Below are 21,705 nucleotides of genomic sequence, written 5' to 3'. Positions count from 1 at the left end.
TGGACACACGAGCACTAACAGCACTGCGCTCCAGGGCATGTGCAGCTGTGAGGGATTTCACCTGACTCCTGAAGGAGCTGAGCCACAGGAGGCCTCTCAAAAACATTTTAAAGGTAATAAGGCTGGGATAAGTCCCCAGGTAAGTTGCCAGGGTAAACTGTGGGGTCCCTGGGAGTCCAGACCTACTGCATGGGGTCCGATCTCCTCACACTCGGGACAGCTCTGGACACAGGTGCTCTGCCACAGAGACCTGCTGACCCCACCTCTCCTAGGGCCTCTGAAGGCCACAGGATGAACCATCAACTCTGTGAGTCCAGCGACGCCTCACATGGCCACCAGTGCACCAGGCCCTGTGGGCAAGGGGATGTCACAGTCACGCCTGTGGTCGGACAGTGAACACAGCCTCCCCACTGAGTGCGGCCATGTCGCAGGACGTCCTGGGAGTCCTGACTCCCCAGGACGAGATGGCCCTTGTGCAGCGCTGACACCTACCCAGGAAGGGTCCTTGGCCCAAGTTCTTGGCTCCCTCCTGCCCCTTCCCCTCACTCTGGGTGGACTGGCGAGGTTTCCCTTCACTCCTGACCTCCCTCCGTCGAGTGTTCTTTTCACCTAAAGATTAAAAGAGGAACACACTCAACACTGAGACCCTGGGAAACGCCCTGACGTGCACAGGTCCAGGGAGGGCAGACCGCCCCCCAGGGAATGCCCCAGGCCCCCTGCCCCATCATCCTCAGAGGTGCCAGGGCCAAGTGCTAGGAAACCCAGATCCCAGAATTTGTGGCAGTTCCAAACTCAACCCAGATTTCTTCCTATTCCCCAGTGATCTGAGCTCAACTCGTGTTAACAGCAATGCTTCAGGACAAAGGAGACAGTGACTTCATTTCTTTTTGCTTAGGATTTTCTTGAATTTTATTATCAAATCTCTACTATAGAAACACTAAAGAAAAGGGGAACATGAGGGTAAAATATCACTAGAGACGCAGAGCACAGTGGTTGGGACACGGCCTCTGGAGCCAACCTCAGCTCTCCTCCTTACTAGCTCTGGTCCTCAGCTGGGTTCCCCGACATTTCTGCCTCGGTTCCCCATTTGGAAAACTGGGGTAATGGTAGTACCTAGTTAATGGGATTAAACAATTTAATATCTGAAAAACATTTAAAACAAAACGGCAAATGATAAGTGCTATATGTATTTGAAGAACAAAACAAAAACATCTTAAATTAAGTGGGTTAATTTCTCCATGGGCCTCACAGGTCCTTATCCATATACACATTTTTTAGATCTGTTATAGTAGATATCACACACAATTCTATGTTCTTTTAATTCCTTTGTGCTATGTATATTGAAGCCATGTCCAAAGTTATAATTTATAGTGATTGCCTAAAACAAATTACAAACTACCACCCAAGGAGGAAGTCATGAGCAGAGACAGGCAGCGGACCCTGGCCCCAGGTGGTGTCACCTTCGGCCCACACCAGCCTCACCCTTCCAGGCTGCACCCTTTCTGCCCTCAGTGATCTCATGCACTCATCTTGTCTAAGGAGTTCATCTTGACCAACAGCAAACACCCCACTCAAAACTATACTATTTCCTTTCTTGAACCAGATTAATATCCCATATTCTACCCCTTAAAGGGCACTAAACCCTGCCCTTATAAAAGCAAAATCTATCTGCATTTCTGTAATTATGCATAAAACGGTGTTATAAAGATTTCCACCCAACATCTCAGCTCCATGAGAAGTACATTCCAGTCCAACCCACTCTGCATGAGCCCCCCCCCCCCGACAGAGCACACGATCACAGAGGTGGGAGCACCTGCTGAAGGGTGACCCCCACCAGATCCTCAAGCACAGGCTCCTGGTGGGCTGCGTGCGGAGTCCAGAGCTTCCTTCTCTGTGTTGATATGAGGCTGAAAGGGCTGAAGACTGCAGAAACCCTTTCCCTAATTTTCTCATTCATACCATTACTTCTAAGATATTCCCTACTGAATGATAAAGGGGGAAGTCTTATTGAATTCTTAATGAGAAGCTTTCCCTTTTGATTTTATTTATAGTTTTCTCCCACAGGTTACCAAATGTACAAGAAATGAAAACCCTCTGATCAATTCAAGGACGTTTCTCCTCACTGTGACTCCTCTGGTGCTGAAGCAGGGCCGAGTGGCCGCTGAAGGCTCTTCCACACTGGCTGCATATGAAGCGCTTCTCTCCACTGTGCATTCTCTGGTGGATAATAAGGGAGGAATTCTTACAGAAAGCTTTCTCACAGTGGTTACACTTGTAGGGCTTCTCTCCAGTGTGGTTTCTCAGGTGCACAATAAGGGAAGAGCTCTCATTGAATGCTTTCCCACATTCATTACATCTGTATGGTTTCTCTCCAGTGTGAGTTCTCCGGTGTGCAATAAGGTGAGAGCTACAGTTAAAGGACCTTTCACACTGATTACATTTATAGGGTTTCTCACCAGTGTGAATTCTCCGATGAGCAACCAGGTGACAGCTCTGACTGAAGGACTTCCCACATTTATTGCACTCATAGGGTTTTTCTCCAGTGTGAGTCCTTTGATGCCTAACAAGGTGAGCCATTTGGCTGCAGGATTTCCCACATTTGTTACATTCATAGGGCTTAATTCCAGAATGAATGATTTCATGCTTGGTGAGGGCTGAGCGTTCTCTGAAGGCTTTGCCACATTCCTGGCAGTTATAGGGTTTCTCCCCTGTGTGAGTTCTCTGGTGGGCAATGAGATGGGAGCTCCAGCTGAAGGATTTTCCACACTCAGTGCATTTATATGGTTTCGCTCCAGAGTGAGTTCGTTCGTGTTTACTAAGGGCTGAGTAATCCCTAAAAGCCTTCTCACACTCGTCACATTTAAAGGGCTTCTCTCCAGTATGCATTCTCATGTGGGCAATGAGGTGGGAGCTCCAGCTGAAAGACTTCCCACACTCTGTACACTCAAAAGGCTTCTCTCCAGTATGAGTCCTCTGGTGTCCAATAAGATGGGAGTTCCAGTTGAAAGATTTCCCACACTCATTACATACATAAGGTTTTTCTCCTGTGTGTATCCTCTTGTGTACAACAAGATGAGAATTCCAGCTAAAGGCTTTTCCACACTTGTTACATTCATAGGGTTTTATTCCAGTGTGAGTCCGCTCGTGTTTAGTAAGGGCGGAACGATTCCTAAAAGCTTTTCCACACTTGTCACATTCATAGGGCTTCTCTCCAGCATGACTCTTCTTATGCTGAATCAGGTAAGAGCTCCAGATGAAGGACGTGCCACACTCACTGTACTCAAAGGGCTTCTCTGCATTGTAAGAGCTTGTGTGTTGAGTGAGGAACGAGTCATACCCAAAGACTTTCTCCCACTCATTGTATTTACATGCTTTCTCTACAGCGCCAAGTTTCTGATGTTCCATAAAGGATGAGAAGTAAAAGATCTTCTCATATTCTTTGTAATCATACTGGTTTTCTCCCATATGGAGTCTTGGATGTTCATTAAAGGATGGGCTCTGGTTAAAGATTTGATGGCACTCCTTATACTCATACAGTTTTTCTCCTGTGTGCATTCCTTCATGATCACCAAAATGTATTATATGGTTGACAGACCTAACAGCATCAGCACATTTGAAAAGATCATCCGCAGTTTGCATCTTTACAGGGTGAACAGGGTGGAGGGGCTGGTACAGGGCTTTGCCATAATCACTGTTTTCACAGGCGATCTTATCTGCATACATTATGGCTGAGTTGCACCTCCAGCTTTCAGCACGCACATCAGGTTTATAGAAATGCTCTAACTGAGAAACCCTCTGACAGGGAACAAAGTTTACGCTCTGGCTATACTCTGCCCCAAGTCCACAGAATTCAGAATTCAGTCCTCTCTGAGACAGGACTTGTTTTTGCATGAAGACCATTTGCCTCATAGCTGTACTCTGGTTTGTATGGTACATTTCTAATTGGTCTTTACCTCCCCAAACTCCTAACCTAGAAAACCAAGGATCATCCCATATGTATCTTTTCAACTTCACGCCGTGGGGTTGTTCTTCATTGAAAGTACTCTGTGCTGGGATCAAGGCACTGCTTTCATGATCTCTCGTCCACTCTAAAAAGAGACAGAAAAGAGCCGTGAGGACACGGAGACCTAGGCTGGAAGGGTGATGAGCTTCATCGTCCATACTATTGGAAGGCAACAGTGAATCTGTTCTCTGGAAGCCAGAGAAGTATCACAGCAGACAAGAGTGAGAAGTGAACACTGTTTACCAGAACACAAACCACACCACCGAAGAGGACTTTCCCATGAAAAGCAGAACCAGAACAAGGGTGTGCAGAAATGAGCAAACTTTGTCAGACTGTGTGCTTAAAACTGCACATCACCAAGATGGCCTGCTTCAGGACTGGCCCTGGCCCACTCCTGGGAATTGAGGTCTTGAAGTATTGTAACTGGTAGAGACTGTGACATGCTCCAGGTCTTGAAGCACACCGTACCTGCTCCTCCAGGCATCTCTGCAAGCCCTGCTGATCCTGGTGAGAAGCTCTCTACCTGCTCCTCCAGGCATCTCTGCAAGCCCTGCCATTCCTGGTGAGAAGCTCTCTCTACCTGCTCCTCCAGGCATCTCTGCAAGCCCTGCCATTCCTGGTGAGAAGCTCTCTCTACCTGCTCCTCCAGGCATCTCTGCAAGCCCTGCCGATCCTGGTGAGGAGCTCTCTCCACCTGCTCCTTCAGGCATCTGCACAAACCCTGCTGTTCCTGGTGAGAAGCTCTTTCTACCTGGTCCTCCAGGCATCTACGCAAGCCCTGCTGTTCCTGATGAACATCTGCTTTCCCTCTGGAAGGATGGAGTTCAGGGATTGCAGTAAGGTGTGCTGGCACTCTGCCCACGTGAGCAACACCTCAAACACCCTAGACTCTCAGGCTCAGGCAGGTTTTCCAGCAGAAAACACTTCACATGGGCGTGTGTACCTCCACTGAAGAGCTGATGGAGACCTAGGCCAGGTTTCCTCTGGGCTGAGCCCTGCACACCTTTTCCTTTTGCTTGTAGGCCTTCATTATGACAAACCCCAGATCTGAGTACATTGATACCTGTGTGTATGTGTCCTCCCAGAGGGCAATGAACCTGGGTTGGTCGTGGGGACTAAAAGGACACGTGAATGCTCTTAAGGTATGGGGGGGAAAGGGAAGGGAAGGGAAGGGTGAACTGGTTCAATCAAAGATGGGAATGCAGGCTTAGAAAATAACGTGCAAATCACCAAAGAGTGTCCTGACTTACTTCTATGTTAGAACACCTTCATCATTCCTATCTTGACACCTGCCCCCCAAAAAAGAAGATGGGTGGGGTGAGAGAGAGCACCACCAGCAAGACAGGAGCTTATCTGTGATAAAACGCTTTCACATTGTGTCTGTATCATGGAGTCCAGTTGAAGACATGAGATTCACCAGCTCAAAGAGCAACACCATCGTGGTTCAAAACACCCCCTAAGGTTACAATTCTTGTGAACTACACAATCATTTTTAGAGCAATTACACAAGATATGGACTGGAAAAGCAGGTGCATGACAAAAAAGCCAAGGGAGTCGCAGCCTGACCATCTGCACTCAAATACTGGTGCTGCCCCCACCCTGTGTGGACTTTCCTGATGACTGGCTGAGAAAGAATCCAGCAAAATGCTGCCAAATTCCCTCCTTTCCCTTCAGCAAGAAATCCTCACTGCTGAGGCAGCAGCCCTCCAGCAACAGGAGTCTGCTATTATAATAAATGCTCACATGCTCGGTGGCTTACAATAACACAAATTTATTATGGTACAGTTACGGAAGGCAGCAGCCATCAAGGTGTGCCCTCCCCAGTGGCTCTGGGGAAGCCCTGCCCTTGCCCCCTCCAGCCTCGAGATTCTGGCTACCCTCTGCAGCTTGAAGCTTGCTCCCCATCTTCAAAGAACAGCACTCCCACCTCCACCTCTGTCCCACCTCCCGTCTCTCTGACCCTCCTGCCTCACTTTTGTTGAGGACCCTCATGATTTCATTTAGAATCTACCCGGATGAGCCAGGATGATCTCATCTCAGAATCTATAATTTATTCACATCTGAAAAGCCACTTCTGCCACACAAGGTGCCCTGTTCACACACACTGGGGGTCAGAGTGTGGACTCCTTTGGCAGCCATCACACAGCTTCCCACGAGTATCCAGTGGGACCAGACTTTGTTCTCTTTCTCTAGCTTCTCTTCTCACTTCCCATGCACCACCTTTCTCTTTATGCACCTGAATTCATCGTAACAGAGGCTTAACTCTGCTTGAGAATGGCACTAATTACAAACTTCACACTTAGCTCTGAGATGTGAGTGCACCTTCATAGAGTTCTCAGATTCACTCCAGAGAAACTTAAGATGGTAGCTGACCAAACATAAGACCAAAGAACCGTTCCTGTCCATCTCTACACAGTGCCGGTGGCCCACGGAGCATGCACCAGAGACAAGCCAGAAGCACAGGAAGTCAGTAAACATGACAGAGCCAGGACATCAACCCCATCCCTCTGGAAAGGTGATTTTAAAAGTGGCTATATGGTCAAAATCAGATTTTCAGAATTCTGTAAATGAACCAGAGCCTTCGATCAACCAGAAAGTGTTAAACAAGAAAAATAACAGTATCAATAAGGACAGTGACCTTTGTGGGTTTCAGTAATGTATCCTAGTCCTATCAGGGGCTCCCCAGCTCATCCGTAGTCCTGAAAAATAATAGCCCACGTGTCCAATACTGGGTGAGAATAACAGAGCTAAAACTTCTCCTAAGCCTCATTCCCAAACAACAGTCAAGAGTGGTCCTGCTTGGTGGTCCCTAGAAACCCCAACAGAAAAGGTCACCTCTGTCCTACCTGACGGGGAACTCACAGTGTGCAGAAAGCCTTGAGGGAGCTGGTCAAGCCTGCACCTCCAAGCTGTCAGGGGCAACAGCAAGCAGCTAGGTCCAGCAACACCCAGCTAGGGCCGTGAAAAGGACAAGCTCAGGAGTAAGATGCACACAGGAGCTCTGAGAAGCCCCAACCAAGAGGGCCACACACCCACATCGACAGGAAACTACAGAGAGAGAGAACTGTCAAAGGGAGAACTCTGAAAGCAGCAGGAGACAACAACTCCTCACACACAGGGGAGCCTCAACAAGTGGCTTACATGAGTGCTTCTCATCAGAAACCATGGGACAAAAACCGTCCATCCACCAAGAATTTTATATCCAGTAAAATTACTCTTGGAAAACAAAAGAGTCCAAGAGATTCCCAAAAAACAAAACCTGGAAGTTGCCAAACCCTCCCCTAAAGAAATGCTAGTAGCCGGGCACAGTGGAGCACGCCTGTAATCCCAGCAGCTGGGGAGGCTGAGACAAGAGGATCACAGGTTCAAGGCAGCCTCAGCAATGGCAAAGCACTAAGCAGCTCAATGAGACCCTGTCTCTAAATTTAAAAAAAAAAAAAAATAGGGCTGGGGATGTGGCTCAGTGGTTGCGTGCCCCTGAGTTCAATCCCTGGTTCCACAAAAAAAAAAAAAAAAAAAGAAAAGAAATGCTAAAGGGAGCCCCTGAGGCAGAGAGGAAAGAACCACAGGCAGCGACTGCAAGTGAAGACCAACAAGAAAACCACAGATATGAGGGCAAGAGGGGGCATGTGTCTTTGGCTGGTAACTCCCACTTTCTATTTGACTCAAAAGGCGATAACAGAGCAGCAGTTATAAAATCTATGCTAGACACACAGGAGGTGACTCCTGAGAACAGCACAACAGGAAGGCAAGCCACAGCGAAGCAAAGCTAAAATACGGTCAAAATAGACTGGTATTAACTAAATGAGTCTGTTACAAGTTGAGATGCAAACTGCAGTGCCCAGAACAACCAGGAAAATGACTGGAAAACGTACAACAACAGAGCAACTGCGGCCCGTGGGGTGCGTCCAGGTGCGGCTGCGGTTCTGGTGGGAAGAGCAACCTGAGCGAGCAGGGAGCGTTCAGGAGGCTTTCACTTTACGGTTTAGCAGCTTCGGTTTGAGACATGAATATGCTGCCTAAATAAAAACAACTTTCTTGTTTTTTCATTTTTAAAAGAAGAGTTTGTGGCCACAGGCTACAATTTTGGAAAAACAGAAAAAACAAAAGTTTTAAAGTTAAGTAAATGAAAGAGCAGTCATCTCAGAGAAGGGACAGCAGAGAAGGTGAGCGCCATCGAGAGGTGCCCAGGGCTGGGAGTGGCCCAGCGAGCTGTTCTGACAGTCAGGTGGGGCGTCTGTGCTGAAAATACAGCAGGAAAGTCGGGTGACAGGGAGGGAGCTCCTGGGAGGGATGCTCCAAGGTCCCGAAGCAGGTGACCCCTGGCCTCAGCCCCCTTCTCTCACACAGGGGCCTGCCCTCACCTGGACAAGAGCTCTCGGGACACGTCTGCTCCACCAACCACGGTTCTTCTCCTTGTTCCAACAGGGAGATGACCTCAGGCTTGGCAATCTGATGCCCTGTGTGTGGAGGGAAAACGGGACTGTGAATCAAACAGGAGACAGCAAAGACAGACCTGCCCAGTCCTTCCACAATGCCGGGCCTGAGAAAGACGCTGTCCACTCCCCCAGTGATGCCCCACTCAAGACATCCCCTTGACCAGTCCTCATGCAGTGTCCCACCAGGGCTGAGGGAGCACAGGTCCTCCTCCCTCACGAGTACTGGGCTCCAGATCACCTCAGCCCTGAGAACTGGCCCCCGCCAGGGAGCCCCTGGGCACTGCCATTTTCACAGTGCCACTCACCCACAGAGAGCAGGTGCCCATAGGTCTCCAGCATCACATCACGGTACAGAGTCCTCTGCACAAGATCTAGCTGCCCCCACTCTTCTTGGGTGAAGTCCACAGCCACGTCCTCGAAGGTCACTGGTTCCTAAGGAGCACGTGTTTCTCAGCCAGGGCCCCCCCCCCATGTTTCCAGGGAAAGAACAGGACTGAAAGCCTGGAAGAGGAGACTGGAGGGAAGGGCCTCCTGGAGATAGTCAAGAACCTGGCCCTTGTGGGCTGGGTCTCACCCAGGGCCCACACTGGGCAACTGGACGTGTGGGGCCCCAATAACCACAGCAAAGAGGAGCAGGTGTCTCCCAGTAACACCAGGTGGTGTGGACAGCTCACCTGGGCAGCCCCCTCCCTGCAATGAAGCCCAGATCAGAGTGGGAGCAAGCTAAGGACACCAACAGCTAGAGACCACGGGGCTAACTCTGTGCTCCCACATGGGAACCCAGGCCCTGGAAGGGACTGAACATTCACATATGACCTCCTGGCCACCGTGGGGAAGCTTCCACCCCAGACCCTCCCTGTCCACTCCCAGACCCTCCCAGTCTACTCCCAGACCCTCTGAATGCATCCCCAGACCACCCCCAAGTTCATCCCAGACCCTCTCAATCCCTCTCAAGGACTGCAGCTAAGGGTGAGCAGGATGACCCAGAGTAGCTGGGCCAAGGGTAATCAGTCACAGTAGCCATCAAAATATGTGACCTAAATAAAACCCGCACTGACATTTTTAGGAATCAGAGAACAGGAAACTATAGGGAAGGATGAAGCCTGACTTTTACAATGAAGACATCCCTGACAGTTCCTCTCAGAGATGAGTTGTGTGCCTCAGGCACCTGGCATCCAGGGGGGCACAGGGGGAAGTGAGTGATGTGTCCCCAGAGTTCTTGCTCACCGGGCCTCACAGCCCACCATGCACATGGTCCTGACAGGGGCAGAGCCAGCCTAAGACAAACACCTGCCGCGCAGACAGGTGTGCAGAGCATCACTTCTACTCTAAGGGTCCCTGGACCCCTCCCTGCCCTCCCAGCACCCACCTCTCTCCTCTTCTGTCCTTGCTAGGCACAGCTCAGACACAGCCTGCCACCTCTAATCTCAGTGACCAACTCTCTCTCTGCACCAGAACTGCACCTTCCACTCACACTGTGACTGGCCTGAAGAGCCGTCCCTGCCGCAGCTCCCTGGAGACCTGCTAAGGCCCCACAGCCACTTGTCGCAGTCCGTTCCCCACCTGTGCCCAGCATTTGTGGCAGCGAACATGCGCTAAGTGTAGAGACCCGTTGTCTGAAACTCTCACCAAGAGCCCTGGTGCCGAGTGACTGCTAGGCCGGGGGGCTCCTGCCTTGGGCTCCGACCCTCTGCAGCACAGACGGGGCTGGCACATCCCGTGAGCCACTTCTGACTGTGGGCCTGTGGGCTCCATGCTGACCTCCTGCTTCTCTCACAGCCCTGTCCAGACCTGTTTGCAACCTATACACTCAGAAAAATGAGAAATTATATCCCATCTGATTCAAATGTATGATTGTGTCAAGGTCATTCTACAGTCATATGTAACTAATTAAAACAAATAAAATTTTTAAAAAAGATGGGGGTGGGGGCATATCACCACCTGCTAATCCATCCTTCACCTGAAAATCAAGCAACCAGACATTGTGTGCCTTCTGATGCAACAAAGCAGGAAGGGCCAGAGCCACACAGAAGTACTATCAAAAATACCAAAAGGGCCTGGGGCTGTGGCTCAGCAGTAGAGCACTCGCCTAGCACGTGCGAGGCGCTGGGTTCAATCCTCAGCTCCTTTATTAAAATAATTTATTAAAAATAAATAAATAAAGGTATTGTGTCGGGCTGGGGATGTGGCTCAAGCGGTAGCATGCTCGCCTGGCATGCGTGTGGCCCGGGTTCAATCCTCAGCACCACATACCAACAAAGATGTTGTGTCTGCCAGGAACTAAAAAAAAAAAATAAATAAATATTAAAATTCTAAAAAAAAAAAAAAGGTATTGTGTCCAACTACAGTTAAAAAATAAATATTAAAAAAAAATACCAAATGGATCTGCACAGCTCCCTAGTCCAACTGGCAGTTCACAGGACCCGGGGGCAGGACTCATTTGATGACATCACAAGGAAAAACCAGGCAAACCAGCCCAGGCACCAGTTTCTTCAGCATACCAGGCACAAGCCATGTGTGGGTTTTCTGTGGATCCCAATACGAACAAACCAACTCTAAGAAGATATTTGGGCTGGGCATGGTGGTGCACATCTGTCATCCCAGCCCCTCAGAATGCTGAGGCAGGAGGATCACAAGTTCAAAGTCAGCCTCAGCAACTTAGCGAGGTTCTGTCTCAAAATGAAAAATAAAAAAGACTGGGGATATACCTCAGTGGTAAAGTACCTATTTACCAATCCCCAGTACCAAAACAGAGAAGACGACATTTTGGGGACAAGTGAGCCAGCCTGAAGTGCACCAGGTACTAGGCAACATTAAGGAACCAAGTTAAATTCCTGGGTGATAAATGCTCTGTGGCTACAGCCTAAAAGGTACCTCTCTCTTACAGACCCAGTCATTCTTACAGGTGAAATGATAGGATCTGAGACTTGATTCAAAATACTCATTTTAACAAGAAGGTTGCGGAGCGAATGAAACGGCGGGAGCTGAAAGCTAGCAGGCGCTGAAGCTGAGGATCATGGGGGCTGTGGAAGGCTGGGAGGCAGGGGACACCCGCACCATCACCACAGTGACTGAAATGGGGAGGTTATCTCAGAGTATCAGGTGATCCAACGTGGCCACACAGTCCTCCTGGGAAGGAGGGAGGCAGGAGGGTCAGCCAGTCACAGCACTGTGCTGAAGACAAAGGGCACAAGCAAGGAGGGCGGGTGGCCCCTAGAAACCTGACCGTCAGGAAAGCAGACTCCCCTAGGGCCTCCAGCTGGAACAGATTTCCGCACTCCAGAACAGAGAGTCCGTGTTGTTCTAAGCCATCACGTCTGTGGCAGTCTGTCACAAGGGACTGCTGTACGTCTACATATATGCAGGTGTGGTGGTGCACGCCCACACTCCAGCTACCAAGGAGGCTGAGGCAGGATGGCAAGTTCAAGCAAGTTCAAACCCAGGGAACCTAACAAGACACTGTCGCTACATAAAAAGTAAAAAAAGCTAGGAGTGTAGCTCAGTAGCAGAAAGCTCCAAAGAAAACGTGTGCAAGCGCATGTGTATTTGTGTGTGTGAAAAAATGGGTCAGCAGCATCAGAAGTTCCACATAGTGTGTCAGAAATGCTGACCCAGTAAACGGAGCAGAGGAAGGCTGCAGCGGGAGCAAGGATGGCTCTGGGCACCTACTTAAAACACAGTAAGGCAGGAGGGAGTTGGGCTGGAACACTCGCAGCAGAGCCAGACTCAGGATGGCTACCCGTCACCCCTCGTGGTCCATGCCACCAGCACTGCACTTGCACCTGGGCAAAGCCCATGAGCATTCTGGACCCAAGTGTGCAAAGTGGGTTCCCAGGCTGCTGCCGGAGTTGAGACCCCTGCAGTTAAGCCTGGGGTCTAAGTGGCCCAAGCTGAGACAGGCAGCAGCACTGACCTTCGGATCCTGGCCACCGAGGCCCACCGCCTCCAAAGAGGGACTTGTCAGGAGGGTGGGCATCTATTCAGCTGCAGCAGACACACACACACAGCCTCACAGCCCTTCCCTGGTAAACAGACAGACCAGAGGACCCCTGGGACAGCAGAAACACCTGCCACCCAGGAAGACGGAACTCAGCGGCCAGGCAGAGCAGCACCCAACTTTCAGTGAACTGTAGGTCCCATTCTCAGCCTCTCAGCCCGGGAAGACTGCAATGGAAAACGAAGCAGACTAGAGAAACACTCTCTGGGGACACGGAAGGAGTCCCAGACGTGGAGAACAGAGGCCCTGCACTCAGCTCAGGACCCCCGAGAGCTCTGTGGAGGTGGGAATGACGGCCAAGCCTCCCTCTCTCCCTGATGACAGATATGGAATGCAAAGCAGAAATAACAGCCAGCAATTTGTTGAGGCGGCCCATCATTCAGCAGAGGACCCCAGAGCGAGAACATAAAGAAGGAGAAAGTTACCTTTTAAAACACAGTTCTCTTAAGACACACACACACACACACACACACACACACACACAGCCATAAATAAAGCTCTATATTTGAAAAAAATGTACCAAGAAACACACGACACAAGTTAAGACAAGCCACAGACTGGAAGATAATTCACATATGGCAAAGCATGAGGGCCCAGAGTGCATGGGAAATACCTACACAGCAGCACAACAATGTCTAGAAATCCAGGGACAAGGGAATGAAACAGAGAGAAAATACAAATGGCCAACCAAGATACCAAAAGATATTCTATCTCACTAGTATCCAACTAAAATAATGCAACAGGACTTTGGGTCATAAGGTCATTGGAAACTACAGGACCTGGCAAAGATGCAGGGAAATGGGCATTCTCCCAGAGTGGGGAGGCTGCACAGAGGCTGCACCCAGGCTGAGCCACACAGCAGCAGGCCTGGGAACTCAGCAGCATTCCCCTCCAGGGACATGCTAGGGGAGGTCTCACAGCGGCACAGACGGAAGCCACGGGACATTCCCCATGTGGTTTACAGCAAAGACAACAGAGGCAGGCCTCACACACCTACCCAGAAGAAAGGGTGGCAGGGCGAGCTTCCCCGTGGGGCCACCTGGCATGACCCACCTGTATCAACACAGGCCACCTCAAAGTTCCACAAAGGAAGCTTTAAAGAAGCAACAGGTACAAGGGAGGAAACTTCAGAAAGATCAGATTGTACATCTCTGCTGTCCACATAGTTTGTTATGAAAACGAAAAAGTATTATCTGTGTACACACCAGATCCATGACCGGCAGCTCTGGAAAAGAATGAGAACCACTGAGGACAATGTAAAGAAGGAACCCAGCAAATGTGACCACACATCACTCCTCAGAGTGATGGGACTGGTGTTTGTTCAACTGCTTTTTATATTTTTCTATAACTTAACAATCTGTCAAAAGAATATTTAAAATAAAAATTTCCAGAATTTAAAAAAGGAGATATTATCAAACTCGGAGGCCCGAGGACTAAAAGCAGGAAGAACCAGTCCAGCTGAATACTCCCCCATGCTAGTGGCCTCACCTCAGGGACAGAAAAAAAAAGGACACAGTGAAGAGCTTCCAGAACTGCACATGAAACACAAAGTCCTCCCCTAGTGTGGAGACGCAGGACCCACACTATCACCTGCTGCTTTGGGGTGATGGGAAGGAATGAGGCCTTCAGCTCCAAAGAAGCCCTTGCAAGCTAAACCGCTTTCCCATGATGGCTGTGACGATGCCCACCAAACCCCAGAAACCTCTGCACGTCACTCCGTGCACAAGTGTGCACTTGTCTAGGCCTTTCCCGTATCTGCTTACTCACAACCCAAGAGGGTCTGAGAGAGGAGTCCAAGGTGTTGACTGGGCTTAGCTGCCTGCCCCAAAGGCTATTTCCCGATTGCTCATCACCTGGGTTCCGTGACAGGCTCTCCTTCATGGAACCCTGGGCAACTGCAACCATTTCTTTGGTATCTCCTTCTTCCCCCCGTACTGGAATTGAAGGCAGGGCCTCTCATGTGCTAGGCAAGTACCCTACCACTGACTTAAACCCCAGTGCTTGTTATTAGTATCTTAATGTAAACTCTTTGCAAAGAAGAAAAACATAACTAGACAGTCAAGAAGGACCAAGGATGGGTGCAGGGTATTACTAGTGTTTTATATACCTGTTTTATCATGCAGAAGTTCCTGGTGAATTGCTGCAGAAGGGTTGAAGAGCATTTCCACATTGGGGAGGTTGGCTGGCATTTTAGACAGACTGAAATATTATCACTGCTGTTATTATTGTCCCTTATTCCATGAAATAACAGGATCTGGGCTCCTGCTAGCTGGCACTTCACTAAGTAGCTTGTTCCCAAGAATGGACTGTGCAGGTAATGAGGGATGACAGCATTTGATGTTCTCACAGGTAGATGCTTTATTTCAATAAATATTTAACTTGGAAGGAACCCTAAAAAGACACAGGCTCATCTGTGTTCCTGAAGTCATTGATTAATTTAAAAAATCTCACAATTCAAGTCCAAGTTTCCCACAGGGAAGAATCCAAATGAGTGTGGGAAGGGGGCCAGGAGCATGGTCTCAGAAATCACAACTCTTCAGACATTAGAGGGTACTGTTGTTTTAATGTTGTTTTATTTTCTCAGCATTAACTCTAATAGGTTCTCAGAAACCCTGACATAAATGAACAGCACAGCACAGTGGTCAGTCAGGCTTCTTCATGGCACTGTTACCACTAACCGGTTCCCAGGAGACTGATTCAGGGCCCGCCTCAGCCTAGGCTGCTGCACTGCTGCTCTGCTACACATCTAGGAATGACTGTATGCACAAGGACAGCAGTGGACCCCACAGCTGCCCAAGTCCAGACCCAGGAAAGCAGCACCCACATCACTGCAACCAGGCCCTTCTCCTTCCCAGGAAGCAGCACTGCCTCATGGGGCTACACAATTATGATTCACTTCACCTTTCCGCTTTGAAAATGCAGAGTTTATAAATTTTTCAAATTTTGGTGGAGGGGTAAAGTTAAGTGATGTAATTTGTAAAAGCTTTATAACACAGTGCCTCACATTTACTTGATTCGTTAACTTATAAATAAAAGACCTAAATAATGTAATGAAACTATTTATTTGAAGACCTAAATAATGTGATGAAATTATTTTCTTTGCCTTTTATAACCAGGAATCAACAAAGTAAATGGAAGTTTGATGAATTAGAAAAAATAGATTAAAAATCTCCCATTTAGAAACATGGGATAATCTTAAGAAACTGTTAAAAAATGTGCCTCAGTCATGAAAAGGAATAAACACTGATGCATGCCCCGACAAGGACGAGCCTGGGACACTGCACTAGGTGAAAGCAGACAGACACTCGAGGCCAGAGACCATGGTTCCACGGACCCGAAGCCTCTGCACAGGCAGATCCATAGAGAAGGCAGATCAGCAGCTGCCGGGCTGGGGGCAGGGGAACAGGGAGTGACTACCGGATTTCTCTTCAGGGTGATAGAAATGTTCTAGAATTAGATGCTGGTGATGGATGTAAAACTCTGTGAATATATTAAAAAAAAAAAAAAACCTATGAAATACTTTTAAACAGCACAGTTTATGTGGATATTTCAACAAAGCTATAATGAAAAAAATTTTAATGCCTGCCTCTGGTGGAGACTGGGCAGGAAAGGGAAAGGGACAATGCCTGTCCCACAAGTCTACTGTCCTGTTTCTCTCAGGAGCCACCAGTGTGCCCTCAGTCCTGAAGCCCCCGGCTTCGACTCCCTGTATCTTTGACCTTGCTCTCCTCCCCAGCTCCATCCTGCTTCCCACAGCCCTGCCCTCCACACTTGCCAGGAGCACCCCTCCAGCCTCTGAACTTGTACCTCCTGCTCCCAACACTTCTGAGGCTCCAACCCTCCCAGGGTGGAGTCCCAGCTCTCAGCCAGAACGCAGGTTCTTTCTGGTCTCTCCAGTCTGAAAACTAACTGGGGTCAGTCTTTGTCTAGACACTGGCCATACAGTGCACCCCCAGCCCCAAAATACACCTGAGGTGCTGCAGGTGAGGCCCTTTTTCTACAATGCCCGCCTGACTGATGCATGCCCGCCTGACTGATGCATGCCCTCCTGGCTCCGATCTTCCACAGCTGCTCTGTGCCCACTGGCCTCAACACAGTTGCCCATCTCCCAGCATCCGCTGGACTGAGCTGCTACAGGGCCCTCCCCACAGAACACAGGCAGCCCAGGCCACCTATGAGATGGCATTAGCAGGTGAATGACTTCTCTAGAAAGGAGTCTGGGAGGTTCTCAAGGTAGAGGCTGACACCTGTCCTTGCATTCCTTCACCAGTCAAGGAGGGCACGATCCACATCAGCCTCAATCAGATCTGAATACATGAAATAGGTGGGAGGAGGAAAAGGGGCTGCCAGCCAAGTGGGCCACCTTCATCCTGCACAGAACCCTAGGCAGAGTTGTGGCTCAGCACTTTGGACAGGCGGGTTGTGACAGACTCTAAGTCATGGACCACTGACTGAATTCCCCCCACCTGCACTCGAAACATGAACATCTGGCTGATTCCTTTTCTACCCAAACTCTTGCTATTGTAAATTGAGTAACCACAATGATTGGGATGGCCAGTGACAACGTGGACACACATCCTTTGGGAATATAGTTCCCCTTCAGGAAAAAGGGGAAGCCCATCTCACCTGGACCTGGGCTGCTGGGTGCCCAGCAGCCCTCCTCCCCTCCTCGTTGCTCCCATCCATGAGCCACGCAGAGTCCTGAGGACACAGAGCTAAGGAAGGAAAAAGAAGTCACGGAGGCAGCTCTTTCCTTACAACAGCTCCACCACACCAGCACTCCCTCCTGGGGGCTGAGGAAGACTAGCACTGCCCTCCCTTCATGGCAAAGGAGTAGACTTGCTTCTTCACTCAACAGACAAAGGTAATGTGTCCCAGAAAAGGAAAAGGCACACAACTGAACATACCAGTCCCTCGCTGACACCCTGTCATGGGCAGCAGCTGGAGCCCTGAACGGCTGCACACTGACTCCCACATCCTGCCCTGGGCTGACATCATCACTCTTTCCCCCACAGGAGCCCTCCAGCTCTGAACAGTGTCAGATCTGGACCACAGATCCCTGCCCTGAAGAATCCCCAGGTCCCCGCTCTGACCCCAGCTATGGCAGATCAGTGCAGGGTGAGGCCACATGTGGCAGTCAACACGGCCGAGGACACTGGCTCTCAACTCACCCCAGGAAGCCCACGGGTCAACAGCTGCCATCCCCCAGGACTGGTCCATAAGGGCACCTGCACAGAAGGATCAGGTTAGGGCTGTGACACCAAGCCAGGTGAATAAAGGTGACAAAATGGAAAAGGAGGGCTGCGACTGTGGCTCAGCGGTAGAGCGCTGGTCTCGAAAATGTGAGGCACTAGGCGTGATCCTCAGCACCACATAGAAATAAATAAATAAAGATATTGTGGTCATCTAAAACAACAACAACAAAAAAAAAAAAAAATGGAAAAGGAGACTGCCTCACTGAGGGGAATGACAAAGTTCCACAGAGCCAAGGTAGGTGGATTTGTAAGGGAAATGCACACAGGAGTCAGAGTTAGGAAATGTATCCACACAATGTAACCATAGGACAATTAAAAACCACCTTTTAAAGGCTTGAAGTATCTGACAAATACAGTATTATCTAATTTTTCTTTAAAAAAGTTAACTACTAGGATACTTTCTTGATGTCTAGTGATGAAAATCTCACTTGAAAATAAAACATACCGCTGACATCACACTATCGTTTAACATTGTTTTTAAATTACAGATCAATGCAGCTGGGAATAGTGGCACATGCCTGTAATCTCAGCAACTCCAGAGGCTGAGGCATGAAGATTAGAAATTCAAGGGGACAGCTTCAACAACTCCATGAGGCTCTGTCTCAAAATAAAAAGAAGCAGGGATGTTGCTCAATGGTAAAGCACCTCTGGGTCAATCCCCAGTACAAAAAACAAAAAAGTAAAAAGTAAAAAACATGGACAGCTTTAAAGACATTTCTATTATATGTATGATGCTCTTCCAAGAAACCCCACAAATCGCCAGAAAATCTTTTTTTTTTTTAAACAGCACTTTTTTATTAGTTGTTGATGGACCTTTATTTTATTTACTTACTTTTATGTGGTGCTGAGAATCGAACCCAGTGCCTTACACATGCTAGGCAAGTGCTCTACCACTGAGCCACAACCGCAGCCCCAACAAGTCAAGTCTTTTATGCCAACTTTCTCCCCCTTACCAGCAACCAGTTCTAATTCTCTACTAAGACAGGCAAATCCTCTCCCATCCCCCAGAATCCTCAGCCCTGACCCAGTGCTACAGCAGGTCCCATCTAGGGAAGGCCCAGACAACACAGGATTTGGACTCACCCCACGAGGCCCACGGGTTGATGGCCGCCATCCCTGAGGACAGATCAACCAGGTGCCTGTCCAGGAGCACCACCTGCCCAAGAGCACCTGATTCCCAGTCTAGAGACAAAAGTGGAAAAAGACAGAGTGGTCCTTTTTCACAGAAGACCCAGTGGGAACAAAGAAGAAAGTAACCCACAGAAGTGACTAGAGAGTCCCCGTAAGCATTACAAGAAAACATAATTTACATGGTAAAACGTAACAATTTCTGCAGAGAAATGAAGGGTAACTTGAATAAACCCAGGGTGCCATCTGGATAAGGGTGAAAATTTATCATTCCCAAGAAAGGGAGTCGACTTAGACGGAACTTTCGGATGATCTAACAAAAGTTACTGTGAAATCTACCTGCAGATACAGTCATGGTCTAGGGCTGGAAGACGGGAAAGTGGGAGGTGACAGCTCCCATTTGGGTGCAGGTGCCTCCTGGGATTATGAAAATGTTCTGGGATTAGACGGTGGTGACTGCTGCACAACTTTATGGAGAGACAACAAAACCACTGAATTGCTCGCTTTAAAACGGTGAATCCTGTGTCTCCTAATCTTTTAAAAAAAAAATGCACCTGCAGGACCTCGAGGCCGGTGCTGGCCGGCCCGCGCGCGTGGCCGAGTCGGGGCCGGGGGGCGGAGCAGAGCGACTGCCCGGGCGGCAGGCCTGCGCCGGAGCGCGGACCCGTCCGGAGGCCCGGGGCGCGAACAAAGCGCGGCGGGCCGCTCGCACGCCACGGCGCCTGACGCCAGCCGCCGCCGCACGCCCAGCACCGGCTGTTCCCACCCACGTCTGACGTCCTCCTGCGCCGGCCGGGACACGGAGCGCCTGGGGCAGCGGGCCGCTGCTGCCGCTCGGGCGGGCCCCGCGAGCGGCCCGCCTTACCTGGCTCGCGGCCCCCCTGCGCGGCGGGGCAGGTCGCGCCCGCCCGAGCCGCGGGCCGAGGGCAACGGGGCGCGAAGCCGGCGCGGAAAGAGCAGGCGCAGGCCCCGCCCTAGAGCCGCGCCGGCCCCCACCACTGGCGCCACCTCTCCGCGCCCCCTCTCCCGTCCCCCGGCTTCCGGCGGCGGCAGCGGCAGCGGCCCCACTGCCCGGGCGAAGGCCTCACGGCGGCCGCGGACAATGGCGGCCGCTCCCCCGGCGCCGACCAGGACGTGCCGCGGAGGCTGCTGGGAGCTGTAGTTCACAGGGCCGCGCTTCCGGTCCTGGCCGGAAGCGCCGCGAGGGCCGGCACCCCGGCCGCTCCGCTGCGCGACCGCTTCCGCGGCTCCGGGAGTGTACCCCGCCAGCCTTCCAGGCTGCCCTCGCCCGCCGCCTGGGAGACCTGGAGCGGGCGGCCTGAGCTCCGTCTGCTGAGCGCGCTGCGCCGGTCCTCCGAGATGAGGAGCCCGGTCCTGGGCCCCCCTCGCCTGCGGGGCACGCCGCTGCGAAGGCCGGGCTGCCCCGCACCCGCCGATGGCGGGCCCTGGAGGCCCGCCCCGGCTGTTGGCTCGATCGCGGCCCAGGAGCAGGACTGGGAGTGAAACGGGCTCCAGCCCGGGCCTCTGGCCCTAGTTGGCCCACGACCCCAGGCGGAGCCACCGGCGCCCAGGGTCCTAGGGCCTGACCTGTGCGGGGCGTCTTCCCCTCTTCACCTTCTTACTGGGAAAGTAACTTTTCACGCCCGCCGGGCTCAGGCATTCACTGAGCGTAAACCATGACAGCCAGGATCTACAGTGTAGGGAGGACAGGAGAGCGCACGAGGGAAGAAATGGAGTACGGTGGCTCTGGAGAGGGGTGTGCACACCATAGTTTGTACAGAAGCCATGGCTCAGCTTTGACAGGACGGGGAGGGTGTCCCCAGGAAGCACATTGACCCTTGGAAGACACTTTTGCATGTTCAAACAGATGGAGAGGTGGGTCAGGCAGAGAGGGGAAAGTGCAGAGGCTGAGGAGCATGTTAGAAAATAAGTAGGTGACTTAAGCTGCTGGAGTGGAGAATGTATAGAGATGGACAAGAATGAGGAGAAATGGGGGGCAAGAAGACACATTCCTTAAGGAGACCAGAAAGCTGCCAATATAAAGTTGATCAGCCGTATGTTTACTTAATGTCTCTTGTCCTTCAAGACCGAGGACACCAAGATAAGAATCTAGTATAATTTTCAAAATTCTGACTTTGCAGGAAGATCTGAGCCTAGCCCCCCTAAGCAGGATGAGTTACCCCCTGATGGAAACTGAGGCTGCCCCCACCCCGTACACACACACACACACACACACACATACACACAAGCAAGAGCAGTTGCTCTTGGGTTCTGAATGGCCACTTCAGAGGTAAGAGCCACCTCAGGGAACCAGAGTTGAGAAAATGATCAGCCAGACCACAGTTTGACCAAGATTTGATTATACTGAGTTCTGCCCCCGTCACAGTTCTTCCTCTGTGCCAGGACTCCCTTTGCCCCTTTGTCTTCCTGCTTTGACATCCAGATTAAAGTTCTTCCTTCTCCACTACTCTTATTCCATTGGCACCTTGGGATGGGGGTGGGGGGTACTGAGTCTGTTGGGACCCAGTGGAACCAAGGCCTTCATTCTAAAACTGGTTGGGCAGCTAATTTGGAGAAGGAAGTGTAGGAACTGAGCCCAAACACCAGGTGGCCATGTAGGATTCTAGATTTGAGTGAGCAGTGTGCAAGAGAGATCTTGGAGGTATTTCCACTAGCAACAGAAGGTCATTAAAGCAGGCTTGTGGGTTGGGTTTGCATGGGTTGTGTTGGGACTCACTGTGGGAAGGCAGAGGAGCGCTTTCCGGTGAATGAGGGTTAGACTGATACAGACTGAATTTGAGAGTCTCACTGGAGAGGTAAGGAGAAGGGAGCAAGGTTCTGGGAGGGTTCCCAGGCAGCAGGAAGGTGAGTTTGGACAAAGAG

At 50.5% G+C, this 21,705-nt stretch overlaps 1 protein-coding gene across 4 annotated transcripts; it reads right to left on the bottom strand.

The window, feature by feature from the left end:
* Positions 1–896: 896 nt before the first annotated feature.
* ZNF606 (zinc finger protein 606) lies at positions 897–21,266 on the bottom strand. 4 transcript variants are annotated; one of them, XM_081275354.1, is made up of 8 exons: positions 19,377–21,266; positions 19,162–19,289; positions 18,778–18,876; positions 17,611–17,667; positions 17,066–17,154; positions 8,748–8,874; positions 8,368–8,463; positions 897–4,088 (listed from the first exon to the last, which is right to left on the bottom strand). In XM_081275354.1, the coding sequence occupies exons 2-8, from the start codon at positions 19,175–19,177 to the stop codon at positions 2,104–2,106; spliced, it is 2,469 nt and encodes an 822-aa protein (XP_081131480.1). In that variant the 5' UTR covers positions 19,178–19,289; positions 19,377–21,266; the 3' UTR covers positions 897–2,103. The 4 variants fall into 4 exon arrangements, with proteins under 4 accessions (XP_081131480.1, XP_081131481.1, XP_081131483.1 ...); XM_081275355.1 differs by having other exon boundaries at positions 19,688–21,266; XM_081275357.1 differs by lacking the exon at positions 19,162–19,289.
* Positions 21,267–21,705: the final 439 nt, after the last annotated feature.

This window comes from Spermophilus citellus, assembly GCF_964194105.1.
Source record: "Spermophilus citellus genome assembly, chromosome: 18".
NCBI classification, from domain to species: Eukaryota; Metazoa; Chordata; class Mammalia; order Rodentia; family Sciuridae; genus Spermophilus; species Spermophilus citellus.
This window is presented reverse-complemented; position numbering and strand designations above follow the sequence as displayed.